Below are 24,809 nucleotides of genomic sequence, written 5' to 3' on the forward strand. Positions count from 1 at the left end.
TTTTTTTCAGAGACAAAAGCAGGCAGAGCACATAGTGGGGAAAGACCATAGGGTCCTGTTCTGTTTCACTTTGACCCCAAGATCTTGCTATACAAGGTTTGTTAGACACCTTCAGGTTTGGATCACTACTCTAATAAAATTTCATGCTGTATGTAGCTTCTGACTACCTTTTCATTTATGCATGGTGTTTCTTTGACAATATCTTTATCTTTTGAATGTCCTGCTTCCCTTGTATTCTTGATGCCCTGTTTTGAACAAATTCTCACAGCTCCCAAGTATCAATTGAGGCTCAGAAACCCCTGCTTTGAGTCAGCTGTTCTCATCTGAAGGGCTTTGAACATCCCAGATCTCTGGGATCCACTCCCAGATTTTCCAATTTGGTGGCCTGAGGTCCAAAGTTACCTTACCCCACATTCTGGATCAATGTTAATGTCCTGGCTTCGGGACTCCTACTTGGAGAAGATCAAGTCTGTTCACTGAGGTAGGATTCCTTCAATGTGACAATCACTACAATTCACAGAGGCACAGAGACAAAAAATCTGTGAGTTTCTAAATGGATGCTTCTTCTGAACGATTTTGAAGAGACAAGACTGTGTCTCCTTACTGTTTGGTGTACAGTTCATAATTTTTAGGTCTATAACCTTGGTAGGTCACCTCTGCAAACTGACAAACGGAATTTAAAATTACTATATTTCAGCATAGAGTGTTCAGAGAGAGCTGTACTAGAAAATATGGGAAAGCCGTGGAGGTGGCTCCAGTCCCTGAAGGAACATTATGAACTCAAGAAAATCAAATGGAGGATGTGGGTGTTTTGAAACTCCTGCAACACTAACAGGAGGGGTGTTTTCCAAACAGTTGCTTTGTACACTGGTGAATCTTGTTATTATTTATGGGCAAAATTATGTGCTTCCCCCATAATTTAACAAAATTACAATCCTATTTTATCAATTGTAGGAAATAAATATGAAACAACTCTTGCAATTATACATATAATGAATTTACTGCAAGTTTGAAAACTTCAAACACACTTTTCATATGCATGTTCTTGGTTCAGTAGAGAGAATGATGACAAGCTTGGAAGTAGCCTGGACACATTGTCTTATATGCACAGTAGCCTCTTCCAAATATGGCCCAGAGGATGAAGTGGAGATTACAAAACACTCCAACCAGGGAGCCAGACCAGAGTGGAGAGCAGACGTTCAGGTAATTGAATTACAAAACTTAGCCTCATATACACAGGCACATACAGGGTTAACCGTACCTGGCAAAGGACTCTGGGGTGGCAAGGAAGCCGGATGGGCACCTCCTGGCAGTCGAATTGGGTGATTGGATCACTGGGTTGTTCTTGTCACCCCACTTGGTCCACTATCTCAATCCAATCACTCAAGAGTTAAGGCAATCACCAAATCAAGAGGTCTCCACCCACCTTGGGCCCATGCCTCCATATGAAGGCCTTCTCTCTTCTCTGATTCAAATGCTCATTACAAAAGTGGACCCAGCTGGTCATCTCCCTGGCCTTCAGAGTCCCCCTCAGACCCTGAAGTCCTCCTGTCCAGCTGGAGTCCCAAGAGGCTGCCACCATGCCCTCCTCCCCACTCAGGGTGGCTGTGGTCTGCATGAGCAATGTCAACAGGAGCATGGAAGCCCACCGCGTCCTCAGCAAGAATGGGTTCCATGTCAGGTCTTTTGGAGCCGGATCCCACGTGAGGCTCCCACGAGGGGCACGCAACCCACCAGTGCGCTACAACTTCTCCACATCCTATAAGAAGATGCACAGCTACCTCTTCTCTAAAGACCAAAAGCTTTACAAAAGGAATGGAGTCTTACACATCCTGAAAAGAAATGAGAGAATCAAGCCTGGCCGAGAAAGGTTTCAAGAGTGCCCAGATCCCTTTGACGTCATCTTCACCTGTGGGCAGAGGGCCTATAACCGGGTGGTGGCCAACCTGTGTGCCAGGGATCAGGAGATGTGGCAGCCTGTGCCGGTCGTCAATGTGGACATAGACAACACCCTGGAGGCAGCCAGCCTTGGAGCCTCGATCATCTGTGAGCTCTGCCAGGGTCTCCAGCAGGCAGATGACACGCAAAGTCATCTGGCCAAGCTGCTCCAGGCAACAAAGGAGAAAACAGGAAGGAGCTTTCTGCACACGGTCTGCTTCTACTGAGGAAGCATCTTGGCTGGTTTCAGCTCCTTTGTCGGTAAGAACCCGTGCCTGGACTCTTGAGTTGCTGGGTATTTTCTGGGAGAGGCTTCTTCAAAGCCGTTTCTGCTAAAGGCCATCTATGTATGATCTATTGTCAGGTACACCCCACCCAGTGAAGGAGGTGGAGGAGGAGAGCATCACACGGCACGGGGAACATGGAACACTGGTAGACATGCGAACCCTTCCAATGTGGGGAACGACAGTGTGGAACTGGACCTGGAAGGAAGAACTCAGTGCTCACAAGGTTCTGCAAGGATGTTAATCTCGAGGACCCTCTTTTCTGGATGGACTATCAAGGCTGATCACAGAGCCAGGGACCAGCAATGCATTGAAGGATATTCTGAGAAAAAGGAACAGTGTCTATTTTATTGATCTATATGGATACTAATTTCCTTTTGTCCTTTCATTGTGGTGTATCGATACAATGGGTTGTTTTTTCTTAAGTGGGATGGGAATAACATTGAGTGGAAATTATATTGAATTTGAAATATTTTTGCTTTTAGATTGTATGTCTTTGATGAATGCCTGCTTTATTAGAAACTCAGGGTAGATCAGGTGTAGTTTTTTGGGGGGGAAATCCAAGCATGATTTGTTTAATCCAATAATGTATTTATGAAATAAAATTATAAATTGGTGTATTCCATGGTTGCATTTATTACTAAAATCCAAGCCCTATCTGTTGAACTATGTACCTTATTTAAATAAAACAAAATGAAATAAATCAAAATAATACTCTTTAAGAAAAGGTATCCTCTATGACTCACTTCCCAGAATATTGGAAATAAAAGCGAAAATAAACAAATGGGACCTAATTAAACTTAAAAGCTTTTGCACAACAAAGGAAACTCTAAGCAAGGTGAAAAGACAGCCTTCAGAATGGGAGAAAATAATAACAAATGAAGCAACTAATAAACAACTAATCTCAAAAATATACAAGCAACTCCTGCAGCTCAATTCCAGAAAAATAAATGACCCAATCAAAAAATGGGCCAAGGAACTAAATAGACATTTCTACAAAGAAGACATACAGATGGCTAACAAACACATGAAAAGATGCTAAACATCACTCATTATCAGAGAAATGCAAATCAAAACCACTATGAGGTACCATTTCACGCCAGTCAGAATGGCTGCTATCCAAAAGTCTACAAGCAATAAATGCTAGAGAGGGTGTGGAGAAAAGGGAACCCTCTTACACTGTTGGTGGGAATGCAAACTAGTACAGCCACTATGGAGAACAGTGTGGAGATTCCTTAAAAAACTAGAAATAGAACTGCCTTATGGCCCAGCAATCCCACTGCTGGGCATACACAGTGAGGAAACCAGAATTGAAAGAGACATGTGTACCCCAGTGTTCATCATAGCACTGTTTATAATAGCCAGGACATGGAAGCAACCTAGATGTCCATCAGCAGATGAATGGATAAGAAAGCAGTGGTACATATACACAATGGAGTATTATGCAGCCATTAAAAAGAATACATTTGAATCAGTTCTAATGAGGTGGATGAAACTGGAGCCTATTATACAGAGTGAAGTAAGCCAGAAAGGAAAACACCAATACAGTATACTAACACATATATATGGAATTTAGAAAGATGGTAACGATAACCCTGTGTACGAGATAGCAAAAGAGACACAGATGTATAGAACAGTCTTTTGGACTCTGTGGGAGAGGGAGAGGGTGGGATGATTTGGGAGAATGGCATTGAAACATGTATAATATCATATATGAAATGAATCACCAGTCCAGCTTCAATGCAGGATACAGATGCTTGGGGCTGGTGCACTGGGACGACGCAAAGGGATGGTATGGGGAGGGAGGTGAAAGGGGGGGTTCAGGATGAGGAACATGTGTATGCCTATGGTGGATTCATGTTGATGTATGGCAAAACCAATACAAAATTGTAAAGTAATTAACCTGCAATTAAAATAAATAAATTTATATAAAAAGAAAAAAGAGAAAAGGTGTCTTCTCATTTGTGCTAGGGGATGGATCTTACCAACTGGGTGTCTTGATTTCTTTTTTTCAAAGCCTAGAAATCCCATGTAGAAAAGCATTCTTTTCTCTTGAGAATTTACTTCTTGCTTCAAACATTTGTTGTTTTGTGTTTTGTGTTCCTCTGAAAACAGATCCTCATTGCTCGGCAGTGAAACATTCTTGGTCCTGACCAGAGGTGCCAAGTCTTGTGTGACTCACAGGAGAAAATAAAGGAGAGGTAGTTGGGATGGTGAAGTAGTTTACTCACTATCAGAAAGTAAGTGTGGACTTTGTTATCCATGTAGGTGACATGGAGTGCCATGGGTCTGGAGGGATCAGGAAGTACAGGACATCCTGAGGACAGGAGTGCACTGAGAAGTAGGGAGATGGCTCTGCATAGGGGGAGAAGCTGTGGGAGCAGAGGCAGGTGCTGGAGTTGAAAAGACTTGATGAAGAGAAGAGAGAGGGATGGATATAGAAGCACTCTCAATTTCTGTCTTTCCCCACATGTGAGAAGGTGCATCTATATCTGAAGAGGGCAGTGGTAGGGAGATGACGGTTTTCTTTCCTGGTAGAGTCAGTGGTATTCAAGATCAGTCTCTCATCTGATGGGGGACAGTCACGGTCAGGAATGGAGAGGGAGTAGGAGTCGGCTGAGATCATCTTTTCCAATGATAGGACCACAAAATTGAAGTAGGGAGATTTAGGAGCCCTTTGAAAGAAAGAGAAATGATTTTTCCAGGTGAACTTATTTTGCCAGAAAATCCACATGCAGAAAAAGCTGTTGGTTGAATTCCTGTCTGTAGGGATATGCAGGAGGCAAATATGAGAGAGTGCAACTGGTTCAAAGTGCTGTAGATGTTACACAGGAGCGATTATAGTAATGCCACTTAACATAGTAGGTATCCATGGAAAAATAAAGGGAATGGAACTGGATGAAATCCATGCTGAAGCATAGTTTGTCTAAGAGCTATTAGAGTTGAAAAAAAATAAAAGATTAGAAGGTGGGTGGTTGAAGGTTGGTGAATATCCTGCTTTGGATTTTGATGTAGTGGCAGAGATCTGGGTGGAAGTATGGAAACTGCTGTCACAGGGGAGTGTGGAGAAAAAGGCAGCTGTGGGAAGAAGTGACAATACCAGATTTTGTTGGTGTTGAATGGGTGATGTGCGCACTTGTAGGGTTTGTTAAGTGTTTGACCTGTATCTATTGATTTTACATCCAAAATTAACAGAATATGGGCTTCCTCAGAGTGGTAAGTCCAGAAAGACAGAAGATAACTTTGAGAAGAGATTGTGTCTACAGGATTGATTTAAAAAAAAAAAAAGAAAGAAAGAAAAGAGGTAGTAATCATAAAAAAGATGTTGACATCATTCAAAAGAGAACTGACTCTAAAGGAAATCAATCTTCATATAAATGAAAACATATTCAAGGTTATCTCAAGGTGAAAAAACAGGGACGGTGTCCAATTAAATAGTGCTCAGAATTGGCAGAAAGTGAAAGAAACCCTGCCCTGTAAGGTCTCCTCTATCAGCACTGCAGACATCAGGAAGGCTTATGGAGTGACACAGGAGCACTGCTCTAGCACTAAGAGCTCAACTGTTGTCTGCCACAGTGCTGGCATGCTGAACAAGAACCCCCCATCCCCACCCTGAGTCTGAGAGAGAAATTCAGGAGCACACAAAGCAGATGAGAAGTAGAGGTTTTCCCCACTGTGTGACCCTAGAGCCATCCTATGAAGAGAAAGAACCATGATGAAATAACTTCCTCCTGTAGTATCATGAATGTAGTTTGGACTCTGAGATCTTTCTTCTCTCTCTCTCTCTCTCTCTCTCTCTCTCTCTCTCTCTCTGCTTTTCCTGGCGGGATGAGTTAGGTCTCAGGCAGTGACTGTTAAAAAACATTTTCACATCATATTTGAGAGCTGACTACCTTTTCAGGTATGCCTGGCCTTTTCTCTAATCTGGCTTTTCTCTTCAGAATATTCAACCTCCCATCTAGAGGCAGTGCTTCTCAGGGACTTCCGAGGTTCAGTCAAGTTTCTGAAATCTCTGTTACTAATCAACTTGCTCCCAATCTTTAGTGCACATCCCTGCAATCCAATTCAGTGGTCTGGGAGTCCAATTCCCAGGTTAAACAAGCTCCCCTTCAGTTCATGCTGATGCTCTGGGGGTCACACTTTGAATAGACTTGGGCTGTTTACTGACATAGGACTCTTTGCACTCAGAGAATCACTGCAATGGACAGAACATTCAGTCTGTGGCTCTATGAAGAGATCTCTGCCCTCGCCATTTTGAAGTGACAGCATTAAGTCTCCTTAGTGGTCAATGTCCCGACCCCAAGTTTAATATCTGTACAGTTGCTTCATCAGCTATGCAAATGGAGAAAAGCAATGAAAAGGCTCCTATTTTGAGTATGGAGTGTTCAGACTGAGCTGCTTTTAGAGACAAGATAAGGGAGGAGGATCAGGTCGGTTCGCTCCAGAATTCTGATGAATTGAAGAAAAGAGAAAGGAGAAAATGCGGTGTTCTTGCAACTTGTGAAACCCTATCAAATGGCAGTAATATTTTCCAGAGGTTGCTACTGACATCGGTGCATGCTTTTTTGACTGATAGAAAGAACCATGAATGTTTTCCTAGGATTTAGCACAACTGCTCTACTGGAGTATCAACTCTAACATGAAAATCTGGGGAACAACCACTGTGATTCTTTGCATCATTGGATTAGGAGGCTCAGGAATTTCAAAGACCTTTTCCACATGCATGTCTTCAGCTCTTTGGAAGGCTGGTGAGAAGCCAGTGAGTAGTCTAGTTGTTTGGCCTGATACCAATTCTAGCCCCATACACACAGGCACAGATGGAGTTAACTGGAGATGGCAAAATGCTCAGGAAGGGGTGGGGGTTGTGTGGGCACCCACTGAGGTTGGGTGATTGCATCACTGGGATTATTCTGAAAACAGCACTGGGTTCTCTGCTCCCAGCCCACCGTTCAAATCCAATCAGTCAAGAGTTAAGCCAATCATCAATCAAGATTTCTCCTCCCACTGAGGACAAGTGCCTCCATATAAACGCCCTCTTTCTTCTTTGACTCTAACACTCCTTGGAAGAGCTGGACCCAGTCGGTCATCCCCTGGCCTTCAGAGTTCCCTCAGCCCCTGAAGTCCAGGCATCTGGCTGGAGTCCCAAGTGGCCGCCACCATGCCCTCGTATCCGCTCAGTGTGGCTGTGGTCTGCATGAGCAACATGAACAGGAGCATGGAGGCCCACCGCATCCTCAGGAGGAAAGGATTCCGAGTCAGGTCCTTCGGAGCTGGATCTCGAGTCAGGCTCCCAGGAAGGGCACGCAACCTCCCCGTGGTTTACGATTTCTCCACCACCTATGAGGAGATGCGCAAGGACCTTGTGCGCAAAGACCGACAACGCTATAATAGCAACGGCATCTTACACATCCTGGGAAGAAACGAGAGAATCAAGCCTCGCCCGGAAAGATTTCAAGAGTGCCGAGATCGCTTTGACGTCATCTTCACCTGTGCGGAGAGTGTCTACGACAGGGTGGTGGAGGAGCTGTGGGTCCGAGAGCAGGAGACCTTCCAGCCTGTGCACGTGATCAACGTGGACATGGCTGACAACGCGGAGGACGCCACTCTTGGGTCTTTCATCATCTGTGAGCTCTGCGAACGCCTCCAGCAGGCAGACAACCTGGAGGACTCTCTGGTCCAGGTGCTCCTGGCAGCCGAGAGCAAAACTGGCAAGAGCTTTCTGCACACGGTCTGCTTCTACTGAGGATCTTGTCTGCTTTCAGCTCCTCTTGGTAAGTACTTGTGTCTGGACATTGGACTAGGTGGTTATTTTCTGTCAGAAGCGGCTTCCAAGGCCTTTCTGCTAAAAGCCATCTACATGACTTTTTCCAGGTACACTCCAGCCTGGGAAGGAAGTGGAGAAGGAAATCTTTTTCTGCCAAAATAACATGAACACCCTGGAGGCATCAAACCTTTCCATGGTGGGGGACGATGGTATGGATTCTTGACCTGGAAGGAACACTTCAGGTCTCACAGGGCTCTGCGAGGAAGTTAACCTAGAGGACTCCATTATCCACATCAAGAGACCAAGATTTACAATGGACCAGTGATGTCTTGAAGGACATTCAGCGAAGAAGAACAAACAAATCCAACACCATTTCCATTCCATCATTTGTTTTTACTTCATCATTTTAATACAGTTTCCTTTTGTCGTTTTGGTATTATGCATCAGTATAAATGAATTTTTCTTTTTAGTGAGATATGATTATATTTAATGTTTGAACTTTAAAAATCTAATTTTAGATTGTATATATTTTGGTAAATGCAAGTTTCATAGAAACTCAGGCATTGATTGCTAAAATGTGAGCACAATCTGTTCAATTCAATATTAATGAAATGAAATAATAGTTTTCTAGTTTATAGAAAATGGATCTCCTAATTTTTGGTAGGGGTTGGATCTTGCAAAAGGAACACCTTGGTTTCTTACTGTTCAAGCTGAATGAATTCCACAGAGTAAAGCACTCTTTCCTCAAGCGGATTTTCTTCATGCATAAAAGTTTCATTGATTATTGAACTCCTCTAAACGTGGATTCTATGTGTAGGGAAGTGAATCATCTTGGGTCTGACCAGCAATGACACCTAGGCATGTGTAACTTACAGCAGAAATTAAAGGAAGGGGGAGTTGGCCTGGTTGAATGAGGTATCTTGCTATGTCAGAAGATTGATGTGGACTTTATTTACAGAGCAAAGGTAGGATGGAGCAAGAGTGTACCTGGAGGCAAGGGATGAGCTAGTAGAGGATTTCCCGAGGAGTGTGGATTGAGCAGTAAAGTGGATGCTCTGGACAGGGGGACAAGCTGTGGGATCATAGGAAGATGGTGGAGTTGAAGGATGGAACATGCTGAAGAGGAGAGAGAGAGAGGGAAGAATTTAGAAGCAATGTCAGTTTTCTGTCTTTCCACACTGGTGACAGGGTGTACTTATCCACATGGGGCAGTGCTGGCAGTAGGGAGGTGAGGGTTTCTTTCTGGGTAGATTCAATGAGCTTCAAGGTCAGTCTTTCATCTGATGTTGAGGTAAGTAGGGCAGGAATGGGAAAGGGATCCGATAGTGTGTTGAGATGATCATCTCCAATGATGGGAACACAAAATGCAAATAGGGAATGTTGGGGACCCTTTATAAGAGAGAGAAATGATCTGTCCAGGAGATCTTACTTTTGTCAGAACATTCACTGGAAGGAATTAAGAAAATATTTTTGGTTGATTTCCTGTCTGTAGGGGTATGGAGGAGGCAAATATGATAAAGCATGTAAAAGTGCGGCTGGTGTTCCGAAGGAGTGACTCCAGTGAGGAAACTCAACATAGAAAGTGTCCATGGAAAAGTTAAAGGGAATGGGACTGGATGAAATGGATGGTGGGACATGGTTTGTCTAAGAGTCCTTAGAGCTGAAAAAATAACAAAGATTTGAGGGTTGACAGTTGAAGGTTGATGAGTGTCCTGCTTCAGGTTTAGATGTACTGCAGAGATCTGGATGGATCTTGGGAAGTTGCTGTCTTGGGGGAAGGTGTAGACAAAAGCAGTTGGACAAATGTAACAACACTGAATATCTTTGATATTGAATGAGTGATCTTTGTGCTGGTTGGGTTTGCTATGAATGGGACCTGTTCTAGTGACTTCACATAAAGAATTGTCAAGAGAATAGGAACCCTCTCATGCCAACATGACATGCCAACCCTTCCAATGTGGGGAACGATGGTGTGGAACTGGACCTGGAAGGAAGGACTCAGTGTTCACAGGGTTCTGCAAGGAGGTTAATCTCGAGGACTCTCTTCTGGATGGACAATCAAAGCTGATCACAGAGCCCAGGACAAGCAATGCATTGAAGGATATTCTGAGAAAAAGGAACAGTTTCTATTTTATTGATCTATATGGATACTGATTTCCTTTTGTCCTTTTGGCATGGTGTCGATACGACGGGTTGTTTTTTCTTAAGTGGGATGGGAATACATTGAATGGAAATTATATTGAATTGGAAATATTTTTGCTTTTAGAGTGTTTGTCTTTGATGAATGCCTACTTTATTAGAAACTCAGGGTAGATCATGTGTGGCTTTTTTAGGGGAAAATCCAAGCATGATTTGTTTAATCAAATAGCTTATTTATGAAAGAAAATTAGAAATCGCTGTAACCCTGGTTGCATTTATTACTAAAATCGAAGCCCTATCTGTTGAACTATGTAGCTCATTTAAATAAACAAAATGAAATAAATCAAAATAAAACTCTTTAATTTAAGAAAAGGTGCCTTCTCATTTGTGGTAGGGGATGGATCTTACCAACTGGGTATCTTGATCTCCTTTTTTTCAAAGCCTATAAATCCCATGTAGAAAAGCATTCTTTTCTCTTGAGAATTTACTTCTCACTTCAAACATTCGTTGTTTTTTTGTTTTGTGCTCCTCTGAAAATGGATCTGCATTGCTCGGCAGTGAAACATTCTTGGTTCTGACCAGCTGTGCCACCAAGTCCTATGTGACTTCCAGGAGAAAACAAAAGAGAGGTAGCTGGTATGGTGAAGTAGTTTACTCACTATCAGAAAGGAAGTGTGGACTTTTTTATCTGTGTAGGTGGCATGGAGTTCCATGGGTCTGGAGGGATCAGGGAGTACAGGACATTCTGAGGACAGGAGTGCACTGAGGAGTAGGGAGGTGGCTCTGCATAGGGGGAGAAGCTGTGGGAGCAGAGGGAGGTATTTGAGTTGAAAAGACAAGACTTGATGAAGAGAAGAGAGAGGGATGGATATAGAAGCACTCTCAATTTCTGTCTTTCCCCACATGTGAGAAGGTGCATCTATATCTGAAGAGGGCAGTGGTAGGGAGATGACGGTTTTCTTTCCTGGTAGAGTCAGTGGTATTCAAGATCAGTCTCTCATCTGAGGGTGGACAGTCACGGTCAGGAATGGAGAAGGAGTAGGAGTCAGCTGAGATGATCTTTTCCAATGATGGGACCACAAAATTGAAGTAGGGAGATTTAGGAGCCCTTTGAAAGAAAGAGAAATGATTTTTCCAGGTGAACTTATTTTGCCAGAAAATCCACATGCAGAAAAAGCTGTTGGTTGAATTCCTGTCTGTGGGGATATGCAGGAGTCAAATATGAGAGAGTGCAACTGGTTCAAAAACTGTAGATGTTACACAGAAGTGACTACAGTAATGCCTCTTAACATAGTAAGTATCCATGGAAAAATAAGGGGAACAGAACTGGATGAAATGGATGCTGAAGCATAGTTTGTCTAAGAGCTATTAGAGTTGAAAAAGAGAAACAAAAGATTGGAAGGTGGGTGGTTGAAGGTTGGTGAATATCCTGCTTTGGATTTTGATGTAGTGGCAGAGATCTGGGTGGAAGTATGGAAGCTGCCCTCGCAGGGAGTGTGCAGAAAAAGGTAGTTGGGGAAGAAGTGATAATACCAAATATTGTTGGTGTTGAATGGGTGATGTGTGCACTTGTAGGGTTTGTTAAGTATTTGACCTGTATCTATTGATTTTACATCCAGAATTGACAGAATATGGGCTTCCTCAGAGTGGTAAGTCCAGAAAGTCAGAAGATAACTTTGAGGAGAAGAGATTTTGTCTACAGGATTGATTTTTTTAAAAAAAGAAAGAAAAGAGGTAGTAATCATTAAAAAAGATGTTGACATCATTCAAAAGAGAACTGACTCTAAAGGAAATCAATCTTCATATAAATGAAAACATATTCAAGCTTATCTCAAGGTGAAAAACAGGGATGGTGTCCAGTTAAATAGGGCTCAGATTTGGCAGAAAGTGAAGGAAACCCTGCCCTGTAAGGTCTCCTCTACCAGCACTGCAGACAGAGCACTGCTCTAGCACTAAGAGCTCAACTGTTGGCTGCCACAGTGCTGGCATGCTGAACAAGAACCCCCCATCCCCACCCTGAGTCTCAGAGAGAAATTCAGGAGCACACAAAGCAGATCAGAAGTAGAGGGTTTCCCCACTGTGTGACCCTAGAGCCATCCTATGAAGAGAAAGGACCATGATGAAATAACTTCCTCCTGTAGTATCATGATTGTAGTTTGGGCTCAGAGATCTTTCTTCTCTCTCTCTCTCTCTCTCTCTCTCTCTCTCTCTCTCTCAGGTCTCAGGCAGTGACTATTAAAAAACATTTTCACATCATATTTGAGAGCTGACTACCTTTACAGGTGTGCCTGGCCTTTTCTCTAATCTGGCTTTTCTCTTCAGAATATTCAACCTCCCATCTAGAGGCAGTGCTTCTCAGCGACTTCCGAGGTTCAGTCAAGTTTCTGAAATCTCTGTTACTAATCAACTTGCTCCCAATCTTTAGTGCACATCCCTACAATCCAATTCAGTGGTCTGGGAGTCCAATTCCCAGGTTAAACAAGCTCCCCTTCAGTTCATGCTGATGCTCTGGGGGTCACACTTTGAGTAGACTTGGGCTGTTTACTGACATAGGACTCTTTGCACTCGGAGAATCACTGCAATGGACTGAACACTCAGTCTGTGGCTCTAGGAAGACAGCATTAAGTCTCCTTAGTGGTCAATGTCCCAACCTCAAGTTTAATATCTGTACGGTTGTTTCACCAGCTATGCAAATGGAAAAAAGCAATGAAAAGGCTTCTATTTTGAGTATGGAGTGTTCAGACTGAGCTGCTTTTGGAGACACGATAAGGGAGGAGGATCTGTTCAGTTCACTCCAGAATTCTGAAGAATTGAAGAAGAGAGAAAGGAAAAAAAAATGTGGTGTTCTTCCAACTTGTGAAACCCTATCAAATGGCAGTCATATTTTCCAGAGGTTGCTTTTGACACTGGTGCGTGCTTTTCTTGACTGATAAGAAGACCCATGAATGCCTTCCTAGGATTTAGCACACTGCTCTCAGTTCAGTTCAGTCACTCAGTCATGTCCGACTCTTTGCGACCCCATGAATTACAGCACCCCAGTCCTCCCTGTCCATCACCATTTCCCAGAGTTCACTCAAACTTATGTCCATCAAAGGCTTTGGCATAGTCAATAAAGCAGAAGTATATGTTTTTCTGGAACTCTCTTGCTTTTTCTATGATCCAGCAGATGTTGGCAATTTGATTTCTGGTTCCTCTGCCTTTTCTAAAACTGGCTTGAACATCTGGAAGTTCACAGTTCACAACTGCTCTGCTGGAGTATGAACTCTAAAATGAAAATCCGGGGAACAACCCTTGTCATTCTTTGTCATTCTTTGCATCATTGTATTAGAAGGCTCAGGAATCTCAAAGACCTTTTCCACATGCATGTCTTCAGCTCTTTGGAAGGCTGGTGAGAAGCCAGTGAGTGTCTAGTTGTTTTGCCTGATACCAATTCTAGCCCCATACACACAGGCACAGATAGGGTTAACTGGAGATGGCAAAATGCTCAGGAGGGGGGTGGGGGTTAGGTCGGCACATAGTGGCATTGAGGTTGGGTGATTGCATCACTGGGATTGTTCAGAAAACAGCACTGGGTTCTCTGCTCTCAGCCCACCATTCAAATCCAATCAGTCAAGAGTTAAGCCAATCATCAATCAAGATTTCTCCTCCCACTGAGGACAAGTGCCTCCATATAAACGCCCTCTTTCTTCTTTGACTCTAACACTCCTTGGAAGAGCTGGACCCAGTCGGTCATCCCCTGGCCTTCAGAGTTCCCTCAGCCCCTGAAGTCCAGGCGTCTGGCTAGAGTCCCAAGTGGCCGCCACCATGCCCTCGTATCCGCTCAGTGTGGCTGTGGTCTGCATGAGCAACATGAACAGGAGCATGGAGGCCCACCGCATCCTCAGGAGGAAAGGATTCCGAGTCAGGTCCTTCGGAGCTGGGTCTCGAGTCAGGCTCCCAGGAAGGGCACGCAACCTCCCCGTGGTTTACAATTTCTCCACCACCTATGAGGAGATGCGCAAGGACCTTGTGCGCAAAGACAGACAACGCTATAATAGCAACGGCATCTTACACATCCTGGGAAGAAACGAGAGAATCAAGCCTCGCCCGGAAAGATTTCAAGAGTGCCGAGATCACTTTGACGTCATCTTCACCTGTGCGGAGAGCGTCTACAACAAGGTGGTGGAGGAGCTGTGGGTCCGAGAGCAGGAGACCTTCCAGCCTGTGCACGTGATCAACGTGGACATGGCGGACAACTTGGAGGACGCCACGCTTGGGTCTTTCATCATCTGTGAGCTCTGTGAACGCCTCCAGCAGGCAGACAACCTGGAGGACTCTCTGGTCCAGGTGCTCCTGGCAGCCGAGAGCAAAACTGGCAAGAGCTTTCTGCACACGGTCTGCTTCTACTGAGAATCTTGTCTGCTTGCAGCTCCTCTTGGTAAGTACTTGTGTCTGGACATTGGGCTAGGTGGTTATTTTCTGTCAGAAGCGGCTTCCAAGGCCTTTCTGCTAAAAGCCATCTACATGACTTTTTCCAGGTACACTCCAGCCTGGGAAGGAAGTGGAGAAGGAAATCTATTTCTGCCAAAATAACATGAACGCCCTGGAGGCATCCAAACCCTTCCACGGTGGAGGTTGATGGTATGGATTCTTGACCTGGAAGGAACACTTCAGGGCTCATGGGGCTCTGCGAGGAAGTTAACCTAGAGGACTCCATTATCCACATCAAGAGACCAAGGTTTACAATGGACCAGTGATGTGCTAAAGGACATTCAGGGAAGAAGAACAAACAAACCCCACACCATTTCCATTCCATCATTCCTTTTTACTTCATCATTTTAATACAATTTCCTTTTGTCGTTTTGGTATTGTGCATCAGTATAAATGAATTTTTCTTTTTAGTGAGATATGATTATATTTAATGTTTGAACTTTAGAAATCTATTTTTCGACTGTATGTATTTTGGCAACTGCTACTTTCATAGAAACTCAGGTTTAATAATAGTAGGCATTGATTGCTAAATGTGAGCATGATCTGTTCAATTCAATATTCATGAAATGAAATAAAAGCTTCTAGTTTATAGAAAATGGATCTCCTAATTTTTGGTAGGGGTTGGATCTTACAACAGGAACACCTTGGTTTATTACTGTTCAAGCTGAATAAATTCCACAAGGTAAATCGTTCTTACCTCAAGTGGATTTTCTTCATGCATAAAAAGTTCATTGAGAGGGTGGGAAGATTTGGGAGAATGGCATTGAAACATGTAAAATATCATGTATGAAACTAGATACCAGTCCAGGTTCGATGCACGATACTGGATGCTTGGGGCTAGTGCACTGGGACGACCCAGAGGGATGGTATGGGGAGGGAGGAGGGAGGAGGGTTCAGGATGGGGAACACATGTATACCTGTGGCGGATTCATTTTGATATTTGGCAAAACTAATACAATTATGTAAAGTTTAAAAGTAAAATAAAATTTTTTAAAAAAAAGTTCATTGAGGTTCAGTAGAGGAGTATTCAGATCAGATTAGATCAGATCAGTCACTCAGTCCTGTCTGACTCTTTGCGACCCCATGAATCGCAGCACGCCAGGACTCCCTGTCCAACACCAACTCCCGGAGTTCACTCAGACTCACGTCCATCAAGTCAGTGATGCCATCCAGCCATCTCATCCTCTGTTGTCCCCTTCTCCTCCTGCCCCCAATCCCTCCTAGCATCAGAGTCTTTTCCAATGAGTCAACTCTTCACATGAGGTGGCCAAAGTACTGGAGTTTCAGCTTTAGCATCATTGAACTCCTCTAAATGTGGATTCTCACATGCTGGTAAAGTGATGCTCAAAATACTCCAAGCCAGGCTTCAGCAATACGTAAACTGTGAACTTCCAAATGTTCAAGCTGGTTTTAGAAGAGGCAAAGGAACCAGAGATCAAATTGCAAACATCTGCTGGATCATGGAAAAAGCAAGAGAGTTCCAGAAAAGCATCTATTTCTGCTTAATTGACTATGCCAAAGCCTTTGACTGTATGCATCACAATAAACTGTGGAAAATTCTGAAAGAGCTGGGAATACCAGACCACCTGACCTGCCTCTTGAGAAACCAATATGCAGGTCAGGAAGCAACAGTTAGAACTGGACATGAAACAACAGACTGGTTCCAAATAGGAAAAGGAGTATGTCAAGGCTGTATATTATCACCCTGCTTAGTAACTTCTATGCAGAGTACATCATGAGAAACTCTGGGCTGGAAGAAGCACAAGCTGGAATCAAGATTGCTGGGAGAAATATCAATAACCTCAGATATGCAGATGACACCACCCTTATGGCAGAAAGTGAAGAGGAACTAAAAAGCCTCTTGATTAAAGTGAAAGTGGAAAGTGAAAAAGTTGGCTTAAAGCTCAACATTCAGAAAACGAAGATCATGGCATCTGGTCCCATCACTTTATGGGAAACAGATGGCGAAACAGAATAAACAGTGTCAGACTTTATTTTGGGGGGCTCCAAAATCACTGCAGATGGTGATTGCAGCCATGAAATCAAAAGACACTTACTCCTTGGAAGGAAAGTTATGACCAACCTAGATAGCATATTGAAAAGCAGAGACATTACTTTGCCAACAAAGGTCGGTCTAGTCAAGGCTATGGTTTTTCCAGTGGTCATGTATGGATGTGAGAATTGGACTGTGAAGAAGGCTGAGAGCCGAAAACTTGCTTTTGAACTGTGGTGTTGGAGAAGACTCTTGAGAGTCCCTTGGACTGCAAGGAGATCCAACCAGTCCATTCTGAAGATCAGCCCTGGGATTTCTTTGGAAGGAATGATACTAAAGCTGAAACTCCAGTACTTTGGCCACCTCTTGCGAAGAGTTGACTCATTGGAAAAGACTCTGATGCTAGGAGGGATTGGGGGAAGGAGGAGAAGGGGACGACAGAGGATGAGATGGCTGGATGGCATCACTGACTCGATGGACATGAGTCTGAGTGAACTCCGGGAGTTGGTGATGGACAGGGAAGCCTGGCGTGCTATGATTCATGGGGTCACAAAGGGTCGGACACGACTGAGTGACTGAACTGAACTTAACTAAAATGTGGATTCTATCTATAGGGAATTGAATCATCTTAGGTCTGACCAGCAGTGACACCTAGGCTTGTGTAACTTACAGGAAAAAATAAAGGAAAAGGGAGTTGGCCTGGTTGAATGAGGTATCTTGCTATGTCAGAAGATTGATGTGGACTTTATTTACAGACCAAAGGCAGGATGTGCAAGGGTGTATCTGGAGGCATGGGATAAGGTAGTAGAGGATTTCCCGAGGAGGAGTGTGGATTGAGCAGTAAGGTGGATGCTCTGGACAGGGGAAGAAGCTGTGGGATCATAGCAAGATGGTGGAGTTGAAAGTATGGAACATGCTGAAGAGGAGAGAGAGAGGGAAGAATTTAGAAGCAATGTCAATTTTCCTTTTTTTTTTTTTTTTATAGAGAGCAACAAAATAATAGTATGCAACTGCAATATCCCATTTCAATATTGGATAGCTCATTCAGACAAAAAATTAATAAGGAAAGAGTGAACCTGAATAATACTGTAGACCAATGGACCTTACAAACATACACAAAACATTCCATCCAACACACCAGAATATGCATGATAGTCACATACAAAGGAATGAAATTGGACATATACCACTCTTAAATTTAACTCAAAATGAATTAAAAACACACAGAAAACACAGGGAAAATAAATCTTGGCATTGGTTTTGGCAACGGGTTTTTGGATATAACTTTCAAGCACTAGCAAAAAATAACCAAGTAGGACTGTATCAGACTTTTGCACAGCAAAAGCTACAGTCAACAGGAAGAGGCAAACTACACAAAGGAAGAAAATATTTGCAAACCATGTATCGGACATGGAGTTACTATTTATTTATTTATTTTAATTTTATTTTATTTTTAAACTTTACAATATTGTATTAGTTTTGCCAAATATCGAAATGAATCCACCACAGGTATACCCGTGCTCCCCATCTTGAACCCTCCTCCCTCCTCCCTCCCCTACCCTCCCTCTGGGTCCTCCCAGTGCACCAGCCCCAAGCATCCAGTACCGTGCATCGAACCTGGACTGGCGACTCGTTTCATACATGATATTATACATGTTTCAATGCTATTCTCCCAAATCTCCCCACCCTCTCCCTCTCCCACAGAGTCCATAAGACTGATCTATACATCGGTGTCTCTTTTGCTGTCTCGTACACAGGGTTATTGTTACCATCTTTCTAAATTCCATATATATGCGTTAGTATACTGTATTGGTGTTTTTCTTTCTGGCTTACTTCACTCTGTATAATAGGCTCCAGTTTCATCCATCTCATTAGAACTGATTCAAATGTATTCTTTTTAATGGCTGAGTAATACTCCATTGTGTATATGTACCACTGCTTTCTTATCCATTCATCTGCTGATGGACATCTAGGTTGCTTCCATGTCCTGGCTATTATAAACAGTGCTGCGATGAACATTGGGGTACACGTGTCTCTTTCCCTTCTGGTTTCCTCAGTGTGTATGCCCAGCAGTGGGAATGCTGGATCATAAGGCAGTTCTATTTCCAGTTTTTTAAGGAATCTCCACACTGTTCTCCATAGTGGCTGTACTAGTTTGCATTCCCACCAACAGTGTAAGAGGGTTCCCTTTTCTCCACACCCTCTCCAGCATCTATTGCTTGTAGACTTTTGGATAGCAGCCATTCTGACTGGCGTGAAATGGTACCTCATAGTGGTTTTGATCTGCATTTCTCTGATAATGAGTGATGTTGAGCATCTTTTCATGTGTTTGTTAGCCATCTGTATGTCTTCTTTGGAGAAATGTCTATTTAGTTCTTTGGCCCATTTTTTGATTGGGTCATTTATTTTTCTGGAGTTGAGCTGTAAGAGTTGCTTATATATTTTTGAGATTAGTTGTTTGTCAGTTGCTTCATTTGTTATTATTTTCTCCCATTGTGAAGACTGCCTTTTCACTTTGCTAATAGTTTCCTTTGTTGTGCAGAAGCTTTTAAGTTTAATTAGGTCCCATTTGTTTATTTTTGCTTTTATTTCCAATATTCTGGGAGGTGGGTCATAGAGGATCCTGCTGTGATGTATGTCGGAGAGTGTTTTGCCTATGTTCTCCTCTAGGAGTTTTATAGTTTCTGGTCTTACGTTGAGATCTATAATCCATTTTGAGTTTATTTTTGTGTATGGTGTTAGAAAGTGTTCTAGTTTCATTCTTTAACAAGTGGTTGACCAGCTTTCCCAGCACCACTTGTGCAATGTCAATTTTCTGTCTTTCCACACTGGTGACTGGGTGCAGTTATCTACATGGGGCAGTGTTGGCGGTAGGGAGGTGAGGGTTTCTTTCTGGGTAGATTCAATGAGCTTCAAGGTCAGTCTTTCATCTAATGTTGAGGCAGTCAGGGCAGGAATGGGAAAGGGATCCAATAGTGTGTTGAGATGATCATCTCCAATGATGGGAACACAAAATGGAAATAGGGAATGTTGGGGACCCTTTATGAGAGAGAGAAATGATCTGTCCAGGAGATCTTACTTTTGTCAGAACATTCACTGGAAGGAATTGAGAAAATATTTTTGGTTGGTTTCCTGTCTGTAGAGGTATGGAGGAGACAAATATGATAAAGCATGTAAAAGTGCAGCTGGTGTTCTGAAGGAGTGACTCCAGTGAGGAAACTCAACATAGAAAGTGTCCATGGAAAAGTTAAAGGGAATGGGACTGGATGAAATGGATGGTGGGACATGGCTTGTCTAAGAGTCCTTGGAGCTGCAAAAATAACAAAGATTTGAGGGTTGACAGTTGAAGGTTGATGAGTGTCCTGCTTCAGATTTAGATGTACTGCAGAGATCTGGATAGATCTTGGGAAGTTGCTGTCTTGGGGGAGGGTGTAGACAAAAGCAGTTGGGCAAATGTAACAACACTGAATATCTTTGGTATTGTATGAGTGATCTTTGTGCTGGTTGGGTTTGCTATGAATGGGACCTGTTCTAGTGACTTCACATAAAGAATTGTCAAGAGAATAGGAACGCTCTCATTGACATGTGGACAACGACCCCGAGGATGCCGTCCTTGGGTCTTATCATCTGTTAGCTCTGCGAATACCTCCAGCAGGTAGACCACCTGGAAGACCCTCTGGTTGAGGTGCTCCTGGCAGCCCAGTGGAAAACAGGCAAGAGCTTTCTGCACATGGTCTGCTTCTACTGAAGATCTTATCTGGCTTCAGCTTCTTAGTCAGTAAGAACCTGTGCCTGGACATTGGGCTAGGCGGTATTTGCTCTGCAAGGATCTCATAGCCCTTTTCACTAAAAGCCATCCTTATGATTGTTTTTCAGGTGCACCCCACCCAAGCATGGAAATGCAGGGGAAAAGCATTATATGGATAATAGAACTTGAGTCACTGGGAGCCATCAAAAACCTTCCAATGTGAGGGATGATGGTGTGGGGACTTGACTTGGAGGGAACAGTTCAGTGCTCACATGGCTCTGCAAGGAAGTGAACCTGAATGACTCTGCTTTTCAGATCAACTAATGAAGGCTTATAATGGAATGGTGGACGTGTTTTGTTCAGTATAATCAGGAAAGAAACTTGTTTATTTCATCATTTTAAAACAATATCCTTTTTGCTCTTTTGTAGTTTTATATAACTATATAAATTTTTATTGAGATGTCATTCTGGTGAATTGTTTTTACTTAGAAATATATTTATATTTAGATTGTATGTATTTTACTAGTGCCAATCTTAAGAGAAACAGCATAGATTATGGGCGGCGTTTACTAAAATCCTGGCATGATTTTTTCAATTAAATAGCTCATGACATTAGGTAAAGTAAATTGAAAACCTCTGAATTATAGAAAAAGTGTCATCTTGTTTGTGATAGTGCAGGGATCTTACAAAGTGAGCCCTCTGGTTTCTTATTGTTCAATCCATGTGAATTCCATGGGAAAAAAGCTTTGTTTCCTAAGAAGTTCTTTCTTCATGCTAGTTGAGTTCCTATCTGTTTGGGCAAGGGATGTCAAAAATGACAGACGAGTAAAATGCTGCAGGTACTGCAATGGAGAGATAACAGTGATTAATTACAAAATATAAAGTGTATATAAAATAGAAAACCAATAAGGACCTTTTCTGGGCTTCCCAGGTGGTGCTAGTGGTAAAGAACCCAGTTGCCAATGCAGGAGACATAAGAGATTCAAGTTTGATCCTTGGCTCGGGAAGATCCCTGGAAGCGGGCATGGCAACCCACTCCAGTATTCTTGCCTGGAAAATCCCTTGGACAGAGGAGCCTAGTGGGCTACAGTCCATGGGGTTGCAAAGAGTCCAATATTACTGAGCAATGGAGCATGCACGTGCTCAAGGACCTTTTCTATAGCACAAGGAACTCCTCCACTCTGTCGTGACCTATATAGATACATATGGATAAAAAAGGTTGAAAAGAGGGGATATGTATGAGTGTGTGTATATCTGATTCACTTTCTTGCACAGTAGAAACTAAAATAACATTCTAAATCAACTATAGACCAAAAAATATTTTTTTTAATTTACTTAAAAACATACAATGTGTCTGTGAATAAATTAAAACAAATGGGATGGGAAATAAAGTAGATTGTGGAACGTGATTTGTCTAAGTCACCATAAAGGTCATAAAAATATAAAAATGTTCGGGGAGTTAGAACTTTAAGGTTGGTGAATTTAGTGTTTCACATTTTGATCTAGTGGTAGATTTCTTGTGGAACTATAGAAGCTGGTATCTCTTGTAGAGTTAGAAAAATGCAGATGAGGAAGTTGTCAAAACCCTGAACACTGTGAGCATTGAGTGGGTGAACTTTTGGTTGCTGGAGTTTTTGTGAATGAGAACAGAAGGTGAGTAAAAGTTTGCTGGGAGGCTGCTTGGGCTCATGTTTCCTCCTGAAACCTGCAGCACCTGGGGCTTCCTTGTGTGGAGAGTTGGCGACAGATTAGAGAGGGTGATGGGAACTCAGAGATCATTTATGTGGAGCGGTGGATGTTACCTACAGAATTTGGCCAGGACTATGAACTTCTGGCTGGATAAGGGCATAGCAACCCACTCCACTGTTCTTGCCTGGAGAATCCCATGGATAGAGGAGCCTGGCAAGCTACAGTTCATGGTGTCCCACAGAGTCAAACGTGACTGAAGTGACGTAGCATGCACGCACTCATGAACTGCCGGCAGCATTCCAAAGGTATTTTCCAGACTTCCTCAAGGTGATTGCAGTCCCAGGATGCTGAGTCCTGATCTTTGTCAATGGATGGTTCTTTTACCAGCCTCTAAGGATGCTCCTCACAGTGGCAAGGTCTTTTAAGCTTCAGATCCATGAAAACCAGCCACAGTTTGGACCAGAGTGCTGGTACATTCTCTGTGGAACTTCTGGCACTCCATTAAGAAAAAAAAAAAAAACCCGGAGTTGGGGGGCTGGGACTAGAATAGGTGTTGTTAAATACAGTGAGAAAATCATTTCCAGGTGGTATTAACACCACTGGTGTTGGTGGTTTTGCTAAAGGAAGGGGAAATTTGTCATTTTTAATGATAACTAACAATAATATGTTTCTAAGTGTGAGGAATGGAAAAATAAAGAATTAGATGTGCTACTGGGCATACAGTGGTTTTTTCTTGACTAGACAAATATAATTCCAGTTAAGACACAGAGGCAAATGAAATATTCAGATGGCTGTTGTAGGTGAAATGGCAGCATTTGAATGCAAATTGTTGAAAGACATGAATGTACATGTAATTAGATATGTTAAGTATGCCAGTGATAGCTTTGGGACTCTTTGACAGGGCACATAGACATGGCTGTGGGTATGTCAGAGCAAGTTGTATTTCTTGATCTGGATGATATTGGACTTTATAGTCCAAGAGCCAACAGCCTAACAATATATGTGTCAGTAGCTTCATTCATAATTAATTTATTTAAAATCCTTCATTTCAGTTGTTTCTTGATTTATATCCCCCTCTGACTATTGTTCCTGCTTCACTTCACTCTAAATCCACAAGGCAGAGGATATAATACTTCCACATTATTCCACTGGCCAAAGAAAGACATGAGGCGTTCACAGGTACAAGGGAGTGGGGAACAGACTGCACCTCATGGAGGACAAATTGGTTTGTGTGGACAGTGGAGGGGTTGGTAGGCAAGGATTCTTGGTATGCATTTGTGCAGATAGTCAGCCTTATTTGGAAACACTATCTGATTGAAAATGTCTGAAAGGTTGACAATATAGTCTGAAGGCATCGTGTGAGGACTAAGTTACTCTCAAATATTGCTGGGAGGAATGAAAAATAGTATAGCCTGTACAAAGGGAATCTTTCCACGTAAGACAAAACTACAAATGCATTACCCCTGGACCAAGGTGCCCCCACTTGCAAAAATAGACCCTAGATCTTTCAACAGAGTTATCCAACTGGAGAAGAGAGAGAAAATACAGAAAAATAGAAAGACCTTTTTTAAAATATATATTTTTTTAATTGGAAGATAATTGGTTACAATGTTTTATTGGTTTTTATCATACAATGTGAATCAGCCATAACTATACCTATATCCTTTCCCTCTTAGGCCTCCCTCCTGCCTCCTCCCTGTTCCACTGCTCTAGGTTATCACAGAGCACCACGCTGACCTCCCTGTGTTATACAGCAGCATCCCACTAGCTATCTATTTTACAAATGGTGGTGCATATATGTCAATGCTACTCTCTCAATTTGTCCTACCCTCTCCTTCTCCTGGGCTTTTCTGGTTGCTCAATGGTAAAGAATCCACCTGCAATGCAGGAGACACAGGACACCACTATGCATCTTGTTGTGGTTCTTTCATTACATCTTTAGTTGTGGAGATGCTTTTCTGCTGTTCTTAGGGTCATTTTCATTGATAGCTGTTCTGTAAATGGTTGCAATTTGGGATTGCCCATGGAAGCAGGTGAGCTTAGGGTCTTCCGACTCTTGCCACATTGGCTACACCTCTACATATATCAGTGTGTTTTTTACATATGCTTGCTCAGTGTACTCTTACATGTTTGTACTGTATTTGCTCTTGTGTTGAATACTTTCTTCCAAACAGTTGATAATATAAATAAAATGAAAGAATTAGTAAACATTTGCTATGTTTAATGTTTTGAAAGGATAAAGATTTACTGATACATACGCTCATTATTTATGGTCACATTATGTTAATGGTGAATACATATGAATTTTAAGATATATATGAATTTTATAATTGTCTAAAAAGCAAAAGTATGATGAAAGCTACAACATGGGGGCAAATGCCAGGAAAATGTCTGAATGAGAGGAATAAAACAAGTGTAGCCATTCAAAGCATAGAATACCCTAGTAAATAAGAGTTTAACAATTACCCAGGAAAGGTCACTGTTTCCAGGGCATTACATTCTAACCTCCAGCCTAGGAGTAGGGAGGTGAACTAATCTATTTGTGAATTCTATGTATAAGAAAGTGAACTAAGACCCCAAAGGCACTGATATCTAATAAGTTATTAAAGACATTGCAAGAAACATTTACAAACCCATCCCTGATAAAATTGCTCTATGACAACAAGACACAGAGTTATTTGATTAGTATTTCCACTGTATCCTTCCACGTCTTGATACAAAAACTAACCTAAAGCATGATGCGCATTATTGAGGAAAGCACAAAGGTAGTTTCCATTATTATAG

At 42.5% G+C, this 24,809-nt stretch overlaps 2 protein-coding genes and 1 pseudogene across 2 annotated transcripts; all 3 read left to right on the forward strand.

Moving 5' to 3' along the window:
- Positions 1 to 1,580: 1,580 nt before the first annotated feature.
- On the forward strand, positions 1,581 to 2,165 carry LOC785109 (RNA polymerase II subunit A C-terminal domain phosphatase SSU72 like protein 3). Its single transcript, XM_024975666.1, has one exon. It carries the CDS (start codon positions 1,581 to 1,583, stop codon positions 2,163 to 2,165), a length of 585 nt encoding a protein of 194 aa, XP_024831434.1.
- Positions 2,166 to 7,380: 5,215 nt separating this feature from the next.
- LOC112441581 (RNA polymerase II subunit A C-terminal domain phosphatase SSU72 like protein 3-like) lies at positions 7,381 to 7,965 on the forward strand. The gene has a single exon (XM_059875051.1). It carries the CDS (start codon positions 7,381 to 7,383, stop codon positions 7,963 to 7,965), a length of 585 nt encoding a protein of 194 aa, XP_059731034.1.
- Positions 7,966 to 13,929: 5,964 nt separating this feature from the next.
- LOC618213 (sSU72 RNA polymerase II CTD phosphatase homolog (S. cerevisiae) pseudogene) lies at positions 13,930 to 14,514 on the forward strand (annotated as a pseudogene).

The sequence above is a fragment of the Bos taurus genome, chromosome 15 (assembly GCF_002263795.3).
Source record: "Bos taurus isolate L1 Dominette 01449 registration number 42190680 breed Hereford chromosome 15, ARS-UCD2.0, whole genome shotgun sequence".
Lineage (NCBI taxonomy): Eukaryota > Metazoa > Chordata > Mammalia > Artiodactyla > Bovidae > Bos > Bos taurus.